General features: G+C 44.5%; 1 protein-coding gene across 1 annotated transcript; it reads left to right on the top strand.

Moving 5' to 3' along the window:
* Positions 1–1529: 1529 nt before the first annotated feature.
* Positions 1530–21895, top strand: LOC311099700 (protein phosphatase PTC7 homolog). The gene is made up of 6 exons (XM_084140434.1): positions 1530–2356; positions 9937–10116; positions 18996–19194; positions 20171–20294; positions 20411–20540; positions 20685–21895. Exons 1-6 carry the CDS (start codon positions 2155–2157, stop codon positions 20741–20743), a joined length of 894 nt encoding a protein of 297 aa, XP_083996560.1. The 5' UTR covers positions 1530–2154; the 3' UTR covers positions 20744–21895.
* The last annotated feature ends 669 nt before the right edge of the window (positions 21896–22564 follow it).

Raw genomic sequence — 22564 nt, 5'->3', positions numbered from 1 at the left:
TCAGATTTTTTTGGAACATGACTTAAAAAACGTAATCCTATTAAAAACAGTACTGTAGCAATGAGGTTTGTGAGGTAGGCTATAGGCCCAATACATTATCACCGCATATTAGCTTTGCTTGAATTGCCCTGCCAATGCATTGCTGTTTAAACCATTAAAAAATATATATATAATTTTTTTTCAAAATTTGAGGTAGGCTATATCATCACACCAGTAATAGATCCGTTGTTGTTGTATTACTTGTGAGGCACAGCTGAGTGAGCATACATTTAAATAATTTGCTTTTTATTTTTATTTTACTGGGCTGAAGGTGCCTGCTCCATCTGATGGTCAGTCTCAGTGGAGGGGAAGAGCACCAGACTGATAAAGGTCCACCTCTCAACATCCCTCCACTCTCCCTTTCCTCTGCTGATGCTGACCCGCTGATGCAAATGACACACTGTCTTCCAGCTGATGGCGAAACTCGAGTCGCACCGCATTATTTCTGCCTCATGCACAAATTCATGTTGTTACTCCTATGAACAGAGAAAGTGAAATATTCCTTGATATAAAAAAAAACACAAACCGATAATAATAACAATGCAAGCCTATCCATACACTTTACTACTCATTCATTACAGCTGCAGTACTGGTTGTCCCGTGAGTGGAAGTACGGAGAATGCACATTTTATGGCTTAAAAAAGTACTGAATAAAAAGTGTTGATAGTGCTGAGTAACAAAAACATGAGGGCACCGGTAAAAGGTGTTATTTCTGGAGTCCCGTTGGACATTGATAATCAATATCTTAGGCTAAAAATTCCAGGAGTAGTTAATGCACGTCGCTTGACCCGTATGGAGAATGGGAAAAAGGAGCAAAGTTTATATGTATAATTTATGTTTAATGAGTATTTATCACCCTATGTAAAGTTGGGATATATAAGATACGCCATATGAGCGTTCCTGCAAAACTGGATGAAGAACATTGAAGGGGCAAGAGGCCACAGTTCTGAAGAAGATATGGCGGTGGCTGCACCACAACCAGTTGCAAATGTTATACTTCAATCAAGTGATCTGGATACACTTATTGTGAAAAAGGTGGCTTTTGTAGCATTTATAGCCACAGTTATTAATTGTACTGCACAAGTGTCACAGAAGTCCAAGAAGCTGGACATCATTATAAATGCAGCCGATTCGTTTTTGGGCCTCCAAGACTTAACGGCAGAAGCACTACAAGGACCACTGTCGCCTGGAAATGTCCCGCCATCACAGAATCCTTCTGAGCCTGTGTAGGGACCTGATTAAAACAGAAAAGCAGGCAGATTTAGTTTAACATTTCGTTACTGATAGTTTGTATGTCATTTTTAAAATTTATTTTTATGTTTTTAGACCCTTATTATCCACCTGTACAGTAGGTGGCGGAATGCATTTATAATTGTTGTGAACGCCATTATATCAAAGAAGAAGAGGAAGAGGCGAAGCGACAGGGTCGACTCCGCCCAAAATCTGTCCGCGCAGATTAAGCAGACCAAGGATGGTGTTTTTTTTATGGGGGCAATGAGTGTTACATTTGATCAAGTGAATTGCTATTTTGATAGGTGAGGCTTATTTGATCGAATAGAAGCTGAATAATGCTTAGGTTGTTACGAGTGTATTGGTATGTTTTCTACAACAGATCATTAACTAGACCGTTCCCACCTGATCTCGCCTGACATTCGCCTTTGCGGACATGTATTTCCATTGTTAGAGCGGTCAGTCGACCATCTTGTCAAGTATAATAGATCATCTTTGATTAATGTAGAGAGAGCCTGCATTTGCGTGCGCAGATGTGACGTCTGGCGGAGGAATCACAAGACTGGAGGACCGGTATTGCGCTGTCGGCGTGCATTTGTGTGTGACTGGAAACATGTCCGCAAGGATTGTGCACACCGGAAAATCAATGAAATCCACCAAAACCTAAAGAACCAGTGCAATTTGACCCTTCAAAAGAATTGGACATACTCCGGGACCCTTTTCTACGGTTGTGTTACCTCTCTGACTCGCGTTTTAGCCTATACAGTGGCAGAAGTATCCAAAACGAATGGTGGAAGTCGAATAGTCTCCAAAAGTAGGCTAGGCCGAGAGTGGAGTGGAGAGTGAAGGGCTCCGCAGGTAGATACGGGCGCTCGCTCTTGAGGAATGTTATCCGTACTCTCCTATGGAAGACTAGTTGCGAGGGCTGTCCTTAGCGGACTCTCTCAAACTGATGGTCGGGATTACAGCCTGGTCACAGCTAGTTGTGGGTTTGGGAAAGACTTTCGTAAAGGGATCTTGAAGAAAGGAATGTGCTACGGGGATGACGCTTGTTTCATTGCCCGGCATAGGTCCGCCGATGTATTGGGTAAGTCTCACTTTAATATTCCCATTATCTGTTTGGTAAAGACACCGTTAAAGTAACCTAATCGTTTATTATAAGAAAACAAAAGCCACCGTGAAATATGCAAGGTATTTTGGGGGATAATAGGCCTATAGCATTTTCCATATTTTACCTTAAATATGTAGCCTAGCACGTGTCGCCAACCCATGTCACGAAAACAAGGGGATATTCCCTATCCCTACCCCTTACCTGATTTAACCTCTATCGTCTTAAAAGTTGGCACTGTGTTTTCCGATGCTTGCCTTCTACGGTAGGCTACAGCTGTGGTCTGTAGGTCTATAAACCACCGAGAAACATTGCGCTAAGAGTTACAAAAAATTTATACTTTGTTGAAGATGAATTGTAAAGACCTTTCACCTAAATACATTTTTTCTGGACAAGCACTCCTACCAGCGCTACTAGTGGCGATACTGTGAACATGTATACAAAGTTATACAATGTATACACAACTATTTCATAGCGTGACAAATGTGGAAGTCGCAGGTTGATTGTGGCTATAAATTGTTAGCCTACAAATTGTGCCGCCATTCGATGCTAAGAACAATACGGTTTGTTGGAAGAGTTAAACAAAATGTATCGTTCTGTTATGATAGCCTATAGCTTAATATTCATTAGCCGTAGCCTATTTTGCTGTGGATTTTACACATTTCACACACGCTTAGGGGAAACTCGCTATCCCATGTTTTCTAAAGGTCAGAATGGTTGAGCATGGAGGCAGCCATGTTTCCAGGACACATTCACGTTTCACAGACTCATGAGGGGGAAGTGCTTTTGTCCTTACAGCAATCGACCGTGTGTTGTCGTTTTACCGGTTGTCCGACCATATCATTATCAAGATCTTATTTACCAGATGTCACACTTCACATTCAGAACGGTGCCTAAAGCAGGGTTGCACCACTGCGATATAATAAGGACTAGAGACTACGTCCGAGATGTCCGCCTGTTGTTTTCAAGGTAATCTACTGACGTTTGCATACGACGATTCATGGACCGTCTATATCCGGGTTGCATCCGGTGTATACGGACCAACATCACATAGGGCGGATTCGATTATGCTAAGCCACGGGGCACAAGTCTATGGCCCGTTAAACAATGGGCGAAAGGGGGAGGGAGGAGAGCCCTTCTCCAATCTAACAGTAATCTGTGTGGCTCGGTCATTTTGTCAACAAGGCTGTATGGTACATCATCCAGAAACATACAACATCTCTTTTCCATAAAATACATGTTTGAATTTCAAATTTTCATTGGGAAGGCAGGTAAAGACTTTTTATCAAAAAGCAATATTTTTTGCATGGGAACTCAGAATCCTAGTAATTACTACACATGCTTAATTACTTTTTTTGAGCGGACTTTGCCATGGGCATTGAAGGCGCATCTGGCTCACGCCCCGGAGGCAGCCAGGTTCCAAATTGGATGCCATCAACTTTCAGCCGATGCAAAACACGCCTACACGGGCGCCCAGGTGGGATTTATCGAACCCACTCATAGATACACAAAGGAGGCAGGGCTTAACGTGACCACGCCCCCGAGTAGGGTACAGCTGTAGGGTACTCCCGTTACTCCTGTTGTTAAATTGCCTACTTTACTCATAATCCGACAACAGCTTTATTCTTTTTTTAATCATTTGTTTATTTTCTCCCCCTTTCTCCCCAATTTTGTGATCTCTAATTGCGATCCAATTACGATCTTGTCTCATCTCTGCAACTCCTCAATGGGCTCGGGAGTGGCGAAGGTCGAGTCATGCGTCCTCCGAAACATGACCCGCCAAACCACGCTTAACACCCGCCCACTTAACCCGGAAGCCAGCTGCACCAATGTGTCGGAGGAAACACAGTTCAACTGACGACTGAAGTCAGCCTGCAGGCTCCCGGCCCACCACAAGCAGTTGCTAGAGCGAGATGAGCCAAGTAAAGCCCCCCCGGCCAAACCCTCCCCTAATCCGGAAGACCCTGGGCCAATTGTGCGCCGCCCTATGGGATGCCAGGTCACGGCTGGTTGTGACACAGGCTGGGAACGAACCCCGGTCTGTAGTGACGCCTCAAGCACTGCGATACAGTGCCTTAGAGCGCTGCGCCCCTCGGAAGGCCGTTTAATCATTCTATAAACATTTTGGATATGCTTGGTAGCCATTATTTATTTTTTTACATACTTCCATGTCATCTTAATCAACAAACTAAATCATACCTAAAAAACACTTTCATTCTAAACGTAAAAATGTTAGCATGAACAGATAGACTGTCGCGTGGAATGTACATCACGATTATCAACTGCCCTGTTCAGAATGAGCAGAATTACACATTTACATTTCAGTCATTTAGCAGACGCTCTTATCCAGAGCGACTTACAGTTAGTGAATACATTTTTTTTTTTATACTGGCCCCCCGTGGGAATCGAACCCACAACCCTGGCGTTGCAAACGCCATGCTCTATCAACTGAGCTACATCCCTGCCGGCCATTCCCTCCCCTACCCTGGACGACGCTGGGCAAATTGTGCGCTGCCCATGAGTCTCCTGGTCACGGCCGGCTGCGACAGAGCCTGGATTCGAACCAGGATCTAGTGGCACAGTTAGCACTGCGATGCAGTGCCTTAGACCACTGCGCCACTCAGGAGACTTACACAACATCCATGTGTAACAAATAACTAGCAGTTTTATGGAATACATTTCTATCTGTAACACTCTTTTGTACCTCATTGAATATAGTTAGGGTTAGGCTAGTTCATCATTTTAGCTTGGTTTAAGTTGCCCTGTTTTCTTGATAGGATGTAGGCCTAACTCTGCATTATGTTAAGGCAGTGAATGAGATGCCTTTCAAAAACATGCCCTATTTGACTGGTAGAAGAGCAGGATGAGACATTGCAACAAGTCGTGCCGAACTAAAATGAAATGGTTGGATGTCTAGTGTAGGCTACTGCCTGCCTCTACCAGCGGGAACCTTGGACCTGAAACATTACTGCAGCAAAGCTCTTCAGTATGCTCATTGTGTCTAGTGATGATACTTTTGGGAGTTTTTACATGGATAGCTTTAGTCTGCTCATGCTTTAGGGAAATACAGTGGTGCTCACATTCAGGTCTACTGATTTCTCATGATGGACCACATCAGGTCAGGGGCTGAGGCTGAGCTGCTTTCCTCTGTGGCTAATTAACTGGTCATGGAGACAGGAGACAGGATCAAACACCCACAGAGACTGCTGGCTCTGGGCTTATGTATACAGTGTCCCACCTGGGTGCTATATTACTTGTGTTTGGCTAACAAAATCTGTGGACGGGGAGGATTCCAACCTGGCCTCTGCTGATCATTATAGACCTCCCTATACCCAATATAGTTTTAATGTCAATGTAGTTTTTAATCTCTTGGAAATGCCCGTTTTGCCATGGCGAGAGTAGCGTTGGGCCTGTACTATGTGCTGCTGTGGAAGGTGGTGTAGGACATGCATCTGTGTGTGTGTATATGGAAGTGTGTGTTTGTGTTTTAGGCACCAACAAAGAGTGTTGCTAAGCTAGCAGAGGGGGCTCCGTGTCAGTGTTGCCAACTCATTTTCAGGGGCAGTTTCAAATAAAATAAAATACATTTTTATTGGCCCATGCGCCGAATACAACAGGTGCAGACATTACAGTGAAATGCTTACTTACAGCCCTTAACCAACAGTGCATTTATTTTTAATAAAAAAGTAAAATAAAATAACAGTGTTGAGGAAAAAAAGAGCAGAAGTAAAATAAAATAACAGTAGAGAGGCTATATATACAGGGGGGTACCGGTGCAGAGTCAATGTGCGGGGGCACCGGCTAGTTGAGGTAGTTGAAGTAATATGTACATGTGGGTAGAGTTAAAGTGACTAAGCATAAATAATTAACAGAGTAGCAGCAGCGTAAAAATATGGGGTGGGGGTGGGGGGGCAGTGCAAATAGTCCGGGTAGCCATGATTAGCTGTTAAGGAGTCTTTTGGACCTAGACTTGGCACTCCGGTACCGCTTGCCGTGCGGTAGCAGAGAGAGCAGTCTATGACTAGGGTGGCTGGAGTCTTTGACAATTTTGAGGGCCTTCCTCTGACACCGCCTGGTATAGAGGTCCTGGATGGCAGGAAGCTTGGCCCCAGTGATGTACTGGGCCGTACGCACTACCCTCTGTAGTGCCTTGCGGTCGGAGGCCAAGCAGTTGCCATACCAGGCGGTGATGCAATCAGTCAGGATGCTCTCGATGGTGCAGCTGTATAATTTTTTGAGGATCTGAGGACCCATGCCAAATCTTTTCAGTCTCCTGAGGGGGAATAGGCTAGTGGCAGGTCAATTTGTTGCTAAAAGTTGCATAATGACGTTGTCATTGCGTCATTACGTAGAATACACAATAACGTTACTCAAATTGACTGGCCATCTTGGTGGAAAATATGATTTGACATTTGTTAGTTTAGATTTGTTTGTTTATTATCACATATTTTTATTTGTAAAAGTTATAAACACAACACTTTATATGATCAACAATTCTTTTTAAAAACACAACACGTTGAATTATTGAAGAATTACACATTACATATTATTGAACAATTACATTTTATTAATTTTCTTTTTAACTAGTAAACCTACACATTCTGAACAAGTATAGTTTTAAGCAGTGTATTGGTAGTTAGTTAACATGCTACCTAACTGATCAACAATTATAGGTATAAGCTAATAACAAGGTATATATGTGATCTTATTGAACAAGCAACTTAACTCAAATAATGATGTGTGCGCTAGGCATCTCTCTCCAGGTTGTTGTGCTGCTTGGCTGGCTAGCTGCTCAATGGTTTCCTCCAGATATTGCCACTGTTCTCGCTCACACTGCAGTGCACACTGCCACCATCAGCTGTGTGTCTCCGCCAGTTCCAGGAAGTCCACTCCTTGCATACATCATTTGGCTGAACAGCCGTTCAACCTCCGCATTTGAGTGTGGCAAGGAGAGGGCAGCGAGTGCAGCTTTGCACAGTTCTTCAAATGGATTTGACCCAGAAGAGTCTGTGTAGTTATTTACTTCACTCCAAAACTCGACTGTATTTTCAGTTGAGTCCCACCTAAACAGATGGATGTTTGTATCAATTGTTTGTGGCTGGTACCCCAGTAGCTCAGCTACTTTAAGAATTTCAGTGGTGCCTTTATTGTGCTTTAGCGTTTCCTTAACACTGAACAAGGCCATGTTTTGCAAGGCTTCTAGGTTGTCTGGGAGCCTTGCTTGCTGCTCCTTGCTTAAAGCAACAATGTAGTTGGTGCACTGTCTCCGAATGACCTTTTCGTCCTCTGGCGCAAGACTGAGTTGGTACACTGTGCTCTCGAAAAGGTACCCAAGGTATGGTTATGGACTGAGATGTCCATCAATGGCAACCTTCAGGACATCAATTTTTGCCATAGGGTTGATTACTCTGCTGCAAGTTGATGTTAAGAGGTGTACCAGATTGTCCAAAAGCTTAACAGAATATGTTTGCTCTCCCTCAAATGACTTCACGGCAACTTGTACATCGGACAGGATTGATTTCAAGAATGTCAGGTAGACATAGTTGGTCTTGTACATGGCGTGGAGCACATCCGCCATGTAGCAATGCTCACTGGCCTTGGTCAACTCAAAGTGGAGTTTCAGTTCTTCCCACTGGCTCAATAAACGAGTTACCGCAGGCTCAATCGATAGCCAATGTGTGGCACACACTTTGGTGATCTGCAGGGATTTCTGGCCACAATTAATGGTGGCATACACTGCTTTGTACGCCTCGCGCCGTTTTGGGGAACTCGAAAACCAGTTGTAGGTTTCCCTGATTAAGTACTCAACACTCCTAGGGATGGTTTCTTTGGATAATGTACTGACAGCCAATTGTAAAGAATGGCACACGCACCGGATGAGTACCAAATTGGGCAATGCACATTCTTCCTTTAAAATCTTGTGCAACCCAGTCATCACGGACGCATTATCAGTGCCAATACCCTGAATATTCTATTTTTTAAGGTTACACTTCTCAAGAAACTCAACTACCGCCTTTGCTATTGATCTGGCATCGCCCCCTCCAATTCAACCAGCTCGAGAAATGTGGACACAACAGTTATTGTTTTAGCACTGAAATACCGAATCACCACACCCAGGTATTTCGAGACACTGACATCAGTGGACAGAACTTCTCATCCCCCACATCTGATGTTACCCTTTTGAGAAAAGAAGGAGCCTGTACTCCCCTAATCATTTCTGTGCACTTGGTGCATTTGGAAGTTTGTTGCTGCCACAGAATCTGAAAAGGCAGCTTTACAAGTCATAGCTAAATGGTCGCATGCTAGCAGCGAACAATGCTCTGCAATGGCCATTGCCATAGTAACATCTGCGCTTTTGCAGTTATCCACTTTCTTAACCAACTGATTTATTTATATGCTTTGCTGTAGCACAATGTTTTTGGATGTCATACATTTTTGCAAGCATATCTGATTTGCAGTACGCACAGTATGCCTGACAATATGCCTCAGTTATGACTGAGTGTGACAGAGAAAATTGTTTTAATGTTTGGCCTGTCTGGTGACATCACCAGGCAATACATTAGATAATAGACCAATAAGAAAGTTCCAAACCTCTCTGCCAATAAAAACTAGTTTTCAGTTTTCCCCTCCCAACCAGACTACTCCCAGACAGTCCTAGAAAAGTTATTGCTTGAGAAAATGCTCTTTGCTAAGAAGCTATTTTTGTTTCTTTTTTTACCATTTGAATTGAAATCATAGTAAGGTACTTAATTGTTACCCAGAAATGATTTCATAATGAGATAAAAACAGCTGCATTTAAACTTTTAAACTTAGCATTCATTGGTTTTTGTTTGGCAGACATTTTAAAGTGAAAAATCTGAGTCTCCGCATCATTCTGTTAACGTGGAATTGCCTGCATGTTATCACCGGGTGGGTCAAACAGCTGTAAATCAAGGCAGGGGCCCCTGATTTCACTCTGAACTCACTCACTCCTCCTTTGTCGGTGAGTTAAGCATCAGCAGGTTGTTCAACAAATGTCCATAATTTTCTATTTGAATCGAGTTGTGTAATTCGATTTGTTAATTTTGTGTCACTCGTGTACCTTTGGGTAATCTGCAGTGATATGCCTAGGTCCAGGATGAGCGGTTTAGAGCAGCTCATGGCTTGTATTGTTTTGTACTATTACTTGGTGTTGTTTAAGGATTGGTTATTTCTCTTTCTTGCTGTAGTCCAGACAGTGATGTGAGTTGATGAGTAGTTTGTCTGTTCAGTGGTAACCAGAGGATGGATGTCTGGTCTTTGTCTCTTGTCACCATGCAACTGGGAACAGCGAACAGCTGCAACTTACAATGACAAAACACAATGCCCAGCCAGACAGCCAGGGTGTGTGAAAGAGAGCGTGAAGGCGGGGTTTGACCTCTAACCCCTTTGTGCAGGGTTTGACCTCCAACCCCTTTGTAGGAGTTGACAACATTGGTACTTTACTTGGTGGTATTACAACATTGATGGTAGAATATGGCAAAGATAATCATTCACTGTTCTGATACTTATACACTTTCCTTTTGCTGTGTGTGCCTCAGGTGTGGCGGATGGTGTAGGTGGATGGAGGGACTACGGGGTGGACCCATCCCAGTTCTCTGCTACCCTGATGAGGACGTGTGAGCGGCTGGTGAAGGAGGGCCGCTTCACCCCCAGCAGCCCTGTGGGCATCCTCACCTCAGGCTACTACGAGCTCCTACAGAACAAAGTACCCCTGCTCGGTGAGCAAACACAAAACACACATTCTCTCTCTTTTGATATTTACACTATTAAAATAATAATAATCAATATTGTCAATGGGACAACAATAACCAAGGGTCAAAATAACCATTGAACAATAACAATATAGAGGACATGTGCAGGTTGGTTGGTCTGTCAGACGCTGTCCCTCATCTTATGGCAGGCAGCAATGTAGTGCGCTGCCAACCCACAGCTCTCGGCGTCCTCCCCCAACAGGACGGGTAGCCTATTCCCATCAGAGAGGTCTTTGAAACCTTGAAAAATTGTTTCAAATTTGGGTAAATGACACTAATGACACCATGTTCAAATAGTTAGCCACGGTGTACTGTCAGTTTAGGGCCAGATAGCACTGCATTTTACTTTGTGCTTGTGTTTCCCAATAAGCAATGTCGTTTTGTTTTGACTGTGTTGTAATTTGGTTTATTCTGATTGATTGGATGTTCTGGTCCTGATGCTTCAGTGTGTTAGTAGAACAGGTTTGTGAACTCAGCCCCAGGACCAGCTGGATGAGGGGACTCTTTTCTTTGCTCAGCTCTTGGCATTGCAGGGCTTGGTAATGATATGAGAGGGGGTCACTGTGTTTTATATGTTTCCAAAACTTAATTGCTATTTTTTGAGTTTTTATTATTAGTGGATATTGGCCTAATTCTGCCCTGCATGCATTGTTTGTAGTTTTCCTCTGGACATGTAGGAGAATCTTACAGAACTCTGCATTTTTAAATAATTTTTATTTATTTCACCTTTTATTTAACCAGGTAAGCCATACCTTAAATGATATAATTATGTCATGTGTTTTACCCCCTACACCACCTTCAATAACTTTGTAGAACAGTCCTGAATGCCAAATAGAATCAAACCCTTTTTGGAAGTCGATAGAGCAAGCGTACATTTTGGTATTATTTTGGTGGACATGTTTATCTATCAGGGTGTGTAGGGTGTAAATATGATCGGTCTTGCGACGTTTTGGTATAATTCCAATTTGGCTTTTACTCAAGATATTGTGCTTATTAAGGAAGTTTAGAACTCTTACATTTATAATACTACAGAAAACCTTCCCCAGGTTACTGTTCACACAAATGCCTCTGTAATTGTTAGGGTCAAATTTGTCTCCGTTCTTAAAGATTGGGGTTATGAGTCCTTGATTCCAGATGTCAGGGAAATAACCTACACTCAGGATCAAATTCAACAGTTTTTTAATATAGCCAATTGACATTTTGCACTAGTGAATTTGAGCATCTCATTTAGGATGCCATCAGGTCCACATGCTTTTTTAAATTTGAGGGCCTGAAGTTTCTTATAGAGCTCCTGGTCAGTTACTGGGGTGTCCACTGGATTTTGATTGTCCTTTTATAGCTTTTTCTAATCCATTCAACTTCTAATGAATTTGGCATTGTTCTGCGTTTGTGTCAATTTGAACGGTGTTGTATAGTGTTTTAAAATGGGTTAATTTTACAATCTGCACCAAACCAGTTGTCATCTGTGGTCTTTTTTGTTTTGTTTTGCCTAAATATACACTACTGTTCAAAAGTTTGGGGTCACTTAGAAATGTCCTTGTTTTCGAAAGAAAAGCAATTTTTCTGTCCATTTAAAATAACATCAAATTGATCAGAAATACAGTGTAGACATTGTTAATGTTGTAAATGGCTATTGTAGCTGGAAACGGCTGATTTTTAATGGAAAATCTACATAGGCGTACAGAGGCCCATTATCAGCAACCATCAGCCCTGTGTTCCAATGGCACATTGTGTTTGCTAATCCAAGTTTATCATTTTAAAAGGCTAATTGATCATTAGAAAACCCTTTTGCAATTATGTTAGCACAGCTGAAAACTGTTGTGCTGATTTAAAGAAGCAATAAAACTGGCCTTCTTGAGACTAGTTGACTATCTGGAGCATCAGCAATTGTGGGTTCGATTACAGGCTCAAAATGGCCAGAAACAAAGAACTTTCTTCTAAAACTCGTCAGTCGATTCTTGTTCAGAGAAATGAAGGCTATTCCATGTGAGAAATTGCCAAGAAACTGAAGATCTCATACGATGCTGTGTACTACTCCCTTCACAGAACAGCGCAAACTGTCTCTAACCAGAATTGAAAGAGGAGTGGGAGGCCCCGGTGCACAAATGAGCAAGAGGACAAATACATTTGAGTGTCTAGTTTGAGAAACAGATGCCTCAACTGGCAGCTTCATTAAATAGTACCCGCAAAACACCAGTATCAACGTCAACAGTGAAGAGGCGACTCCGGGATGCTGACCTAGGCAGAGTTGCAAAGAAAAAGCCATATCTCAGACTGGCCAATAAAAAGAAAGGATTAAGATGGGCAAAAGAACACAGATACTGGACTTTTTCTTTGCAACATTCTCTCTACTATTATTCTGACATTTCACATTCTTAAATAAAGTGGTGATCCTAACTGACATAAGACAGGGAATTTTTACTAGGATTAAATGTCAGGAATTGTGAAAAACTGAGTTTAAATGTATTTGGCTAAGGTGTATGTAAACATCCGACTTCAACTGTGTATATACAGTGAGGGAAAAAGTATTTTATCCCCTGCTGATTTTGTATGTTTGACCACTGACAAAGAAATGATCCGTCTATAATTTTAATGGTAGGGAGAGAGACAGAATAACAACAAAACAATCCAGAAAAACACATGTTATAAATTGATTTGCATTTTAATGAGGGAAATAAGTATTTGACCCTCCTCTCAATCAGAAAGATTTCTGGCTCCCAGGTGTCTTTTTATACAGGTAACGAGCTGAGATTAGGAGCACACTCTTAAAGGGAGTGCTCCTAATCTCAGCTTGTTACCTGTATAAAAAGACACCTGTCCACAGAAGCAATCAATCAGATTCCAAACTCTCCACCATGGCCAAGACCAAAGAGCTCTCCAAGGATGTCAGGGACAAGATTGTAGACCTACACAAGGCTGGAATGGGCTACAAGCCCATCGCCAAGCAGCTTGGTGAGAAGGTGACAACAGTTGGTGTGATTATTCGCAAATGGAAGAAACAAGAAAGAACTGTCAATCTCCCTCGGCCTGGGGCTCCATGCAAGATCTTACCTCGTGGAGTTGCACTGATCATGAGAACGGTGAGGAATCAGCCCAGAACTACACAGGAGGATCTTGTCAATGATCTCAAGGCAGCTGGGACCATAGTCACCAAGAAAACAATTGGTAACACACTACGCCGTGAAGGACTGAAATCCTGCAGTGCCCGCAAGGTCCCCCTGCTCAAGAAGGCACATATACATGCCCGTCTGAAGTTTGCCAATGAACATCTGAATGATTCAGAGGAGACTGGGTGAAAGTGTTGTGGTCAGATGAGACCAAAATGGAGCTCTTTGGCATCAACTCAACTCTGCCGTGTTTGGAGGAGGACGAATGCTGCCTATGACCCCAAGAACACGTCAAACATGGAGGTGGAAACATTATGCTTTGGGGGTGTTTTTCTGCTAAGGGACAGGACAACTTCACCGCATCAAAGGGATGATGGACGGGGACATGTACCGTCAAATCTTGGGTGAGAACCTCCTTCCCTCAGCCAGGGCATTGAAAATGGGTTGTGGATGGGTATTCCAGCATGACAATGACCCAAAACACACGGCCAAGGCAACAAAGGAGTGGCTCAAGAAGAAGCACATTAAGGTCCTGGAGTGGCCTAGCCAGTCTCCAGACCTTAATCCCATAGAAAATCTGTGGAGGGAGCTGAAGGTTCGAGTTGCCAAACGTCAGGCTCGAAACCTTAATGACTTGGAGAAGATCTGCAAAGAGGAGTGGGACAAAATCCCTCCTGAGATTTGTGCAAACCTGGTGGCCAACTACAAGAAACGTCTGACCTCTGTGATTGCCACCAAGTACTAAGTCATGTTTTGCAGAGGGGTCAAATACTTATTTCCCTCATTAAAATGCAAATCGATTTATAACATTTTTGACATGCGTTTTTCTGGATTTATTTTGTTATGCTGTCTCTCACTGTTCAAATAAACCTACCATTAAAATTATAGACTGATCATTTCTTTGTCAGTGGGCAAACGTACAAAATCAGCAGGGAATCAAATACTTTTTATATTACTGTTCATTGAACAAGTAAACTTTTAGTACAATAGGTATGTGTGCGCATTTAGTGCAGATGTGCGCACTCCGCGTAGCTGCGCTGGTCCTGCTGTTGGGCCCTGTGGAGTGGAGGGGGGCCAGGTCTGGGCCGTGGGGCTTCCTCTCTGGTCTGGTAGAGGTGGTGGTCTAATGCGTGGTAGTAGGCTGGGCCTGGTCCAGTCTGGCTAAGCCGATGGGAGTGGTGATGCTCTGGTGGTGGGTGGGACCTGAGGAAAGTGCTGGGTCTGGTGGGGCTATGAGGGGTCCTGGGGCTCCTTGGTGGTGCAGTGGTCTGGTAGGGGTCTCTGAGTGGTCCTCTGTCCAGTGTGGCATGGGGTGTTTGTCTACCAAGTGCCACATCCTTTAGAGACTTGGCAAACATCCCTACTCACTGCTTCCTCAGGTGGGAGTGGTCGTGCAGATGGTCTGGGGTGATTGTTGGGTGGTGAGCAATGTTCGGGAGTAGGCCACACCCTCTGGTGATGTCAGCGTTGACTTTCTGAATAGTACAGGGATGAAAGTCTTGGCGGGGCAGCAGAGTGGAGATGGTGATGTGGGAGTTGGGGAACCTCTCAGAGGCCCTCTCTGCTACTCTGTTGACCAGGCTGGGTACTCTCTCCTGCTCCTCTCGTTGTTGGTGCCGGTGTGAAAAATAATAATGTGGCCTGGTTTGCCAATGTCAGCCTGGGACAGGATGTGGAGTGCATCCTGCGTTTTTGGGCACCATATTTTGGACACCTTGTGGTGGGGGAAGAGTTTATCCTCTTGGATGAATTTCCCATTTGAGTCAATGAGGATGGCCACCTCAGTGGGTTTTACCAGAGTAGTGGGTTTACGGTGTGGGGCTAGGGCTGGGGTACACAGGGCCTTTGTACAAGGAGGGGTGTGTCGGGGTGTGTCGGGGGGCCAGAGAGCTTCTCTCTGTAGTAGGTGTCCTCATGTGAGCCTCCTTGTTGACTGGGGGTGTGGGTAAAGGGTGATCGGTTTGGGGGGTGGGGGGGGGGTGTTAGGGGTGGTGAGGGGCTGCAGCTTCTCTCTAGGGGTCTCTACAGTCTGTTCTCTATGCTGCAGCACCCTCTTGATGACAGACAACTCATTTACCATCTCCTCTTTTACCTGCACCAGCTCTCTCCTCATGGTGGCCTTTACCTCCTGAAGCTCTGTGGTGAGGCTCTCTCCTCATGGTGGCCTTTACCTCCTGAAGCGCTGTGGTGAGGCTCTCTCCTCATGGTGGCCTTTACCTCCTGAAGCTCTGTGGTGAGGCTCTCTCCTCATGGTGGCCTTTACCTCCTGAAGCGCTGTGGTGAGGCCCTCTCTCAGCTCCTGGACAGAGTTCTTCAGCTGGGTCCTGCACTGGTAGATCTGGTCATATAGAAGCTCTGTGTCTGGGCTGGAGGTGGTGTAGCTGGGGGGCTGCTCCTTTAGCTCAGTAACCCATACCTCTAACAGAGCCAGCCCGTCTTTCAGCAGGCTGATGGTACTGTGGTCTTGGCTCTGGTGGTCGTAGGCAGGCAGGGGGGAGGACAGACCTGTTGTGTGGCCTGGGCACCTGCTGTTGGAGTGCCTGAGGTGAGGGGAGAGGTCGCTGTGCTGTCCTTGTCCTTTTTGGTTTCTGCTATCTTCCTTAGGATGGGGAAGTCCTGTACAAAAAAGCTGAGTGCAGCCTCACTGCCCTGGACCATGACAGTGCCGTTCTGGTACATGTTTACCGTCAGAAACCTGTTTTCCTGGTATTTTTCGCTGTCCTAAAAAATGGATTTGCCTTCCCTTGCAGATGCCTTTCTTTGTCCTATAGCTGAAATGCCTGGTTACAGCTGTATGCCAGGCAGTAGTGTGGTCTGTGTAAAATAACCGTTTTGTAACAGTCCTGTTGTGTGAGCAGTCGTGTTTGCCGGGTTCTCCCTCAGAATTCTGTGTTTAAAATTGATTCTTCCCTTCTCTGATTTGATTTCTGCTGGAAATTCAAAAGTGCTCACACGTGCTCAGGTAAGTAGATAACATACAGTATCTGCAGCATGAGTGTTTGCCGTTGCCTGTGGGTATCCCTGCCCACTGAGCTGCACTCCTATCAATCCATCCAAAAATATAATCATACAAAGCTGAAATGTCTTCCATCCTAAGCATTAGGGCTGGGATTTGCCAGGGACCTTACAATATTATCACAATACTTGGGTGATGATACGATATGTATTGCGATTCTCACCATTTCATATGTATTGCGATTTGATGTTCCAAACATATTGTTACGTATATATCTGCGGCAGAGAGACGAGAGCACATGAGAAAATGAGTTTTGATCAGTCATGGAAGTAAAAGTGCTGAAAACATGTTGGCTCACAATTTAAAAAGAAGATTGAGAATAAGCTATAGGATGACAATACCGGAGTTCTGGTGCAGGTACAGCCGACTAGTGCTACCTAGCAACAAGAAAAGGTGTGTGTGTGTGTGTGTGTGTGTGTATATACAGTACCAGTCAAAAGTTTGGACACACCTACTCATTCCAGGGTTTTTCTTTATTTTTACTATTTTCTACATTGTAGAATAATAGTGAAGACATCAAAACTATGAAATAACACATGGAATCATGTAGTAACCAAAAAAAACCAAATACATTTTAGATTCTTCAAAGTAGCCACGCTTTGCCTTGATGACAGCTTTGCACACTCTTGGCATTCTCTCAACCATCTTCACCTGGAATCCTTTTCCAACAGTCTTGAAGGAGTTCCCTCATATGCTGAGCACTTGTTGGTTGCTTTTCCTTCACTCTGCGGGCCAACTCATCCCAAACCATCTCAATTGGGTTCGAGGTCGGGTGATTGTGGAGGCCAGGTCATCTGATGCAGCACTCCATCAATCTCCTTCTTGGTCAAATAGCCCTTACACAGCCTGGAGGTGTGTTGGGTCATTGTCCTGTTGAAAAACAAATGATAGTCCCACTAAGCGCAAACCAGATGGGATGGCGTATCGCTGCAGAATGCTGTGGTAGCCATACTGGTTAAGTGTGCCTTGAAATCTAAAATAAAACACTGACAGTGTCACCAGCAAAGCAACATCACACCACCTCCATGTTTCGCGGTGGGAACCGCACATGCGGAGTTCATCCGTTCACCTACTCTGCGTCTCACAAAGACACGGTGGTTGGAACCAAAAATCTCAAATTTGGACTCATCAGACCAAAGGACAGATTTCCACCGGTCTAATGTCCATTGCTCGTGTTTCTGGGCCCAAGCAAGTCTCTTCTTCTTATTGGTGTCCTTTTAGTAGTGGTTTCTTTGCAGCAATTTGACCATGAAGGTCTGATTCACGCAGTCTTCTCTGAACAGTTGATGTTGATGTGTCTGTTACTTGAACTCCGTGAAGCATTTATTTGGGCTGCAATTTCTGAGTCTGGTAACTCTAATGAACTTATCCTCTGCAGCAGAGGTAACTCTGGGTCTTCCATTCCTGTGGCGGTCCTCATGAGAGCCAGTTTCATCATAGCACTTGATGGTTTTTGCAACTGCACTTGAAGACACTTTCAAAGTTATTGAAATGTTCCGTATTGACTGACCTTCATGTCTTAAAGTAATGATGGACTGTCGTTTCTCTTTGCTTATTTGAGCTGTTCTTGCCATAATATGGACTTGGTCTTTTACCAAATAGGGCTATCTTCTGTATACCACCCCTACCTTGTCACAACACAACTGATTGGCTCAATGAATTCATACTACAGAATAGCAGGCTGAAACACAGCCAATACAGTAGGTGGGACCTATAACATTGCACCTATAACATTTGGAAAGAAATTCCACAAATTAACTTTTAACAAGGCACACCTGTTAATTGAAATGCATTCCAGGTGACTACCTCATGAAGCTGGCTGAGAGAATGTCAAGAGTGTGCAAAGCTGTCATCAAGGCAAAGGGTGGTTATTTGAAGAATGCCAAATATAAAATATATTTTGATTTGTTTATCACTTTTTTGGTTACTACGTGATTCCATATGTGTTTTTTCATAGTTTTGTTATCTTCACTATTATTCTATAATGTAGAAAATAGTAAAAATTAAGAAAACCCTAGAATGAGTAGGTGTGTCCAAACTTTTGACTGGTAGTGTATATATAATTGTCTATTATTTTTACAAATCGATACTTGGAGTCAGTGTCAATATAATATCGTCCAAAATGATATTGCGATATGTAACTGTATCGATCATGTAACTGAAATGGTGCCGTCCTTTAGTCTGCCGCCACCCAGTTCTAAGGTCCAACTCCACAGAAGTCATTGGAACAAACATTTGGCAAAGTCCCTACTCCCGCAGCCCCCTCCTCGTGACCATTTCACCCCATTGCAGAGCACCTAAAAGGTCAGTGGAAGGAGCAGTAACTGACACTGCTCACGGGTCCACACGTTTGTTTGAAGGCACTGGCATGTGACAGACTTGGGCCACATTTCAACTTAGACCCAACACCACAGGCAAGGCTGCCTGCAAAGAGAGCCACCGCTATCCACCAAGTCACACAATGTTTGTCTTTCAAAAGTGACCCGTTTCTTATTTTGGGATAGTGGGAGAGCAGCTAAAGGTCTGTGTTTGACTGTCCCTTCAAGGTCAGTGGCAGTCTAGGAGCTGCAGAGTGGGGACAGGGGAAGGACATGGCATTTGTTTTTGGTCTCTGTGCCAGACTGACTGATCCAACATGATCTCACACACTCCTTGCTCACAAGGAGAAAGGCTATCAAGTGATGGCTAACCATATGTTTTTCTATTCCCCCCCTCTTCCCCAGGGAGCAGCACAGCCTGTATCGTGGTCCTGGACCGACGGAGCCATCAACTGCACACATGTAATCTAGGTGACTCTGGTTTCCTGGTGGTGCGGGGGGGAGAGGTGGTGCACCGCTCGGACGAACAGCAGCACTACTTCAACACCCCTTTTCAGCTGTCCATCGCTCCCCCAGGTGCAGAGGGAGTAGTACTCAGTGACAGGTCAGACTACCTCCCTCACTTCTCTGACCCTCCACCTGGTCTCAAATTAACATTTCTGTAGAGAACTGGCTTTAGACCAGGGGTGTCAAACATACGGCCGCATTTAATTACTATTATTATGTTGTTGTTTTTTTGCTATTTGAACGGTTATTACTGTGACCAGTGTAATTTGGCTGACCAATAACCGTCATCCAAAATTCCACGACAGTCACAGCCCTACTCGCCCAGACCCCTTTCCGCTGGGCATGTTCTTTTTCTGTCTCCAAGAATCTTGGAAGAAGAGGCATTCTTTTGAGCTCCTCCATGTGTTTCTACACCTTTCATGTTTTATATTGCAGTCTCACTTTGCATGAACACGCACACTTGCACATTGTCACAATTCATGCTCCCATGCATACCACTCAGCAAACTCACACACACCGACTCATGTGTTCACATTTACTCTCTTTCTGGCATGGAGGGGGTTTAATAGAGTGAAACTGTTATTTCAGGAGGAGATACAGTACCTATCTGACTGACGAAGCGCAGTTAGAGTCCCATCTTGTAAAATTCATTTTTCACATCATTGAATTACTCAGACTTTTCCAGGCAGCCTGTTGACGCAAACTGTCCTCATTGACGCCAAGGCCCAAGATGGCCAGGTCAACTGAGACGGGTTAGAATAAAACAACAGTCTTGGCTTAATCAGGGGCAGAGGGTACAGCCAGCTCCCATGAAATGAACCTTACTAGGAGCCAGTGAGCATGCTGGGCCTGGGGGGTGGGGCTGGAGCAGGGCAGGCTGCACTGTGTTCCAGGAGGAATCAAGTGTCTTATTACCCAGGCATCAGCTGTCCCTCTGGCGCACAGTCACTTTTGACCTGCTTCCTCCTGATCATATTTCTGTTTGTGAGGAGCACTAGTACTGTCTGTCTGGTAGCAGCTTTCTAGGGCCCTCTGACTGGTCCTGACTGACAGTCCTGTGTTTTCTTCGCCAGCCCTGAGGCCGCTGACAGCTCCTCCTTCGACGTCCAGCTGGGTGACATCATCCTGACCGCCTCGGATGGCCTCTTCGACAACATGCCCGACTACATGATCCTGCAAGAGCTCAAGAAGCTCAAGGTAACACATTACAGTACCTCATAACTGCTTGCACACACTCTTATATTTACAAATTCACTTTAGTAAATACCTGCACACATTTCTTTGGTCCTAATGCTAATGGTTGTATTTCTCAGAGCACGAACTATGACAGCATCCAGCAGACGGCACAGAGCATTGCAAAGCAAGCCCATGAACTGGCCTATGACCCCAACTACATGTCCCCTTTCGCTCAGTTTGCCTGTGACAATGGTCTGAATGTAAGAGGTACGTATCGGGTTCTTGGGAAGTCCTTTACGTCCCTAATAACACCTCCAGCATCACTGTCAGTTTGAAGATTGGGCCATTCAAGGTTGACTTTGATCTCTGGAAAGCCAATTGACACATTCTCTTTTGTCTTGTGTCCTGCAGGGGGGAAGCCTGATGACATCACAGTGCTGCTGTCCATTGTGGCAGAATGCACAGACTAAGTGTGTGTGATGTTTATTGGAACTGTTTACTTCCTTCCCTCTGTCAGTCTTCCACCTGCCTCCTTCTCAAATGCATTGCTTCCTGTCGGACGGACTGGGGAGCCCCCCCTATCCCTTCACTGACCTTCCCATCTCACCGCCACAAAATAGAACACGCGCTCCTCACCACAGAATTGGGCTCCATCTCTATTCTTCCATTTTGTTTTGGGACTGTAGTGAGGAGGCAGGCAGCTAGGACTTTCTCATGTTGATCGTGATGCAGGAGGAGCAGAACGGCATGTTGGTTCCCCATTTCATTGGGACTGCGACTGAATGGCAGTCCTGAATGCAGGAGAGTTTGCTTTTGCATGGAGTTGGGCTTGGTAGCCCTGAAACAAGCAGCGGGTATTATAAGTCAAGTAAGCCATGGTTTGGGGTTGGGGAGATGTGGTTGTGTTGCCTATATATTTTGAATGTCTGTGTTGTACGTGTTGTAGCTGTGTGACTGTCTGTTCCAAGTTGTCTATGTGTGTGTGTGTGGATGAATACTAAGACTGGGGAATTGAGAGAGACTGGGTTGTGGGGTTTAGAGAAGTTGCAGTGACTTGTGATCAGAAAGGATGTAGATCTGGGTTTGGTGTCAGTGTCTTGGATTAGGATAAAGGGGTAGCTGGACAGTGTAATTTACTAGCTCAGCTAGCAGAGATCTCTCCAGAGTGCCACCTATAGGCTAGTCTGAACTGTTACCACATTGAGGGTACTGAAAAGTTCTGTCGCTGCACACATCCTCATTGGTTAGTAAATATTGTGTGTCATGTACAGTGAGGGGAAAAAAGTATTTGATCCCCTGCTGATTTTGTATGTTTGCCCACTGACAAAGAAATGATCAGTCTATAATTTTAATGGCAGGTTTATTTGAACAGTGAGAGACAGAATAAAATAAAAAATCCAGAAAAACGCATGTCAAAAATGTTATAAATTGATTTTCATTTCAATGAGGGAAATAAGTATTTGACCCCTCTGCAAAACATGACTTAGTACTTTGTGGCAAAACCCTTGTTGGCAATCAGAGATCAGACGCTTCTTGTAGTTGGCCACCAGGTTTGCACACATCTCAGGAGGGATTTTGTCCCACTCCTCTTTGCAGATCTTCTCCAAGTCATTAAGGTTTCGAGGCTGACGTTTGGCAACTCGAACCTTCAGCTCCCTCCACAGATTTTCTATGGGATTAAGGTCTGGAGACTGGCTAGGCCACTCCAGGACCTTAATGTGCTTCTTCTTGAGCCACTCCTTTGTTGCCTTGGCCGTGTGTTTTGGGTCATTGTCATGCTGGAATACCCATCCACGACCCATTTTCAATGCCCTGGCTGAGGCAAGATTTGACGGTACATGGCCCCGTCCATCGTCCCTTTTGATGTGGTGAAGTTGTCCTGTCCCTTAGCAGAAAAACACCCCCAAAGCATAATGTTTCCACCTCCATGTGTTCTTGGGGTCATAGGCATCATTCCTCCTCCTCCAAACACAGCGAGTTGAGTTGATGCCAAAGAGCTCCATTTTGGTCTCATCTGACCACAACACTTTCACCCAGTTCTCCTCTGAATCATTCAGATGTTCATTGGCAAACTTCAGACGGGCACGTATATGTTCTTTCTTGAGCAGGGGGACCTTGCGGGCGCTGCAGGATTTCAGTCCTTCACGGCGTAGTGTGTTACCAATTGTTTTCTTGGTGACTATGGTCCCAGCTGCCTTGAGATCATTGACAAGATCCTCCCGTGTAGTTCTGGGCTGATTCCTCACCATTCTCATGATCATTGCAACTCCACGACATGAGATCTTGCATGG

This window comes from Coregonus lavaretus (genome assembly GCF_964263955.1).
Source record: "Coregonus lavaretus genome assembly, chromosome: 24".
NCBI lineage: Eukaryota > Metazoa > Chordata > Actinopteri > Salmoniformes > Salmonidae > Coregonus > Coregonus lavaretus.
This window is presented reverse-complemented; position numbering and strand designations above follow the sequence as displayed.

Coding starts and splice junctions, on each gene's coding strand:
- LOC311099700 (XM_084140434.1), top strand. CDS start 2,155: ATGTTATCCGTACTCTCCTATGGAAGACTAGTTGCGAGGGCTGTCCTT. Junction 19,195..20,170: donor GGAGTAGTACTCAGTGACAG/GTCAGACTACCT, acceptor TTTCTTCGCCAG/CCCTGAGGCCGCTGACAGCT. Junction 20,541..20,684: donor CAATGGTCTGAATGTAAGAG/GTACGTATCGGG, acceptor TGTGTCCTGCAG/GGGGGAAGCCTGATGACATC.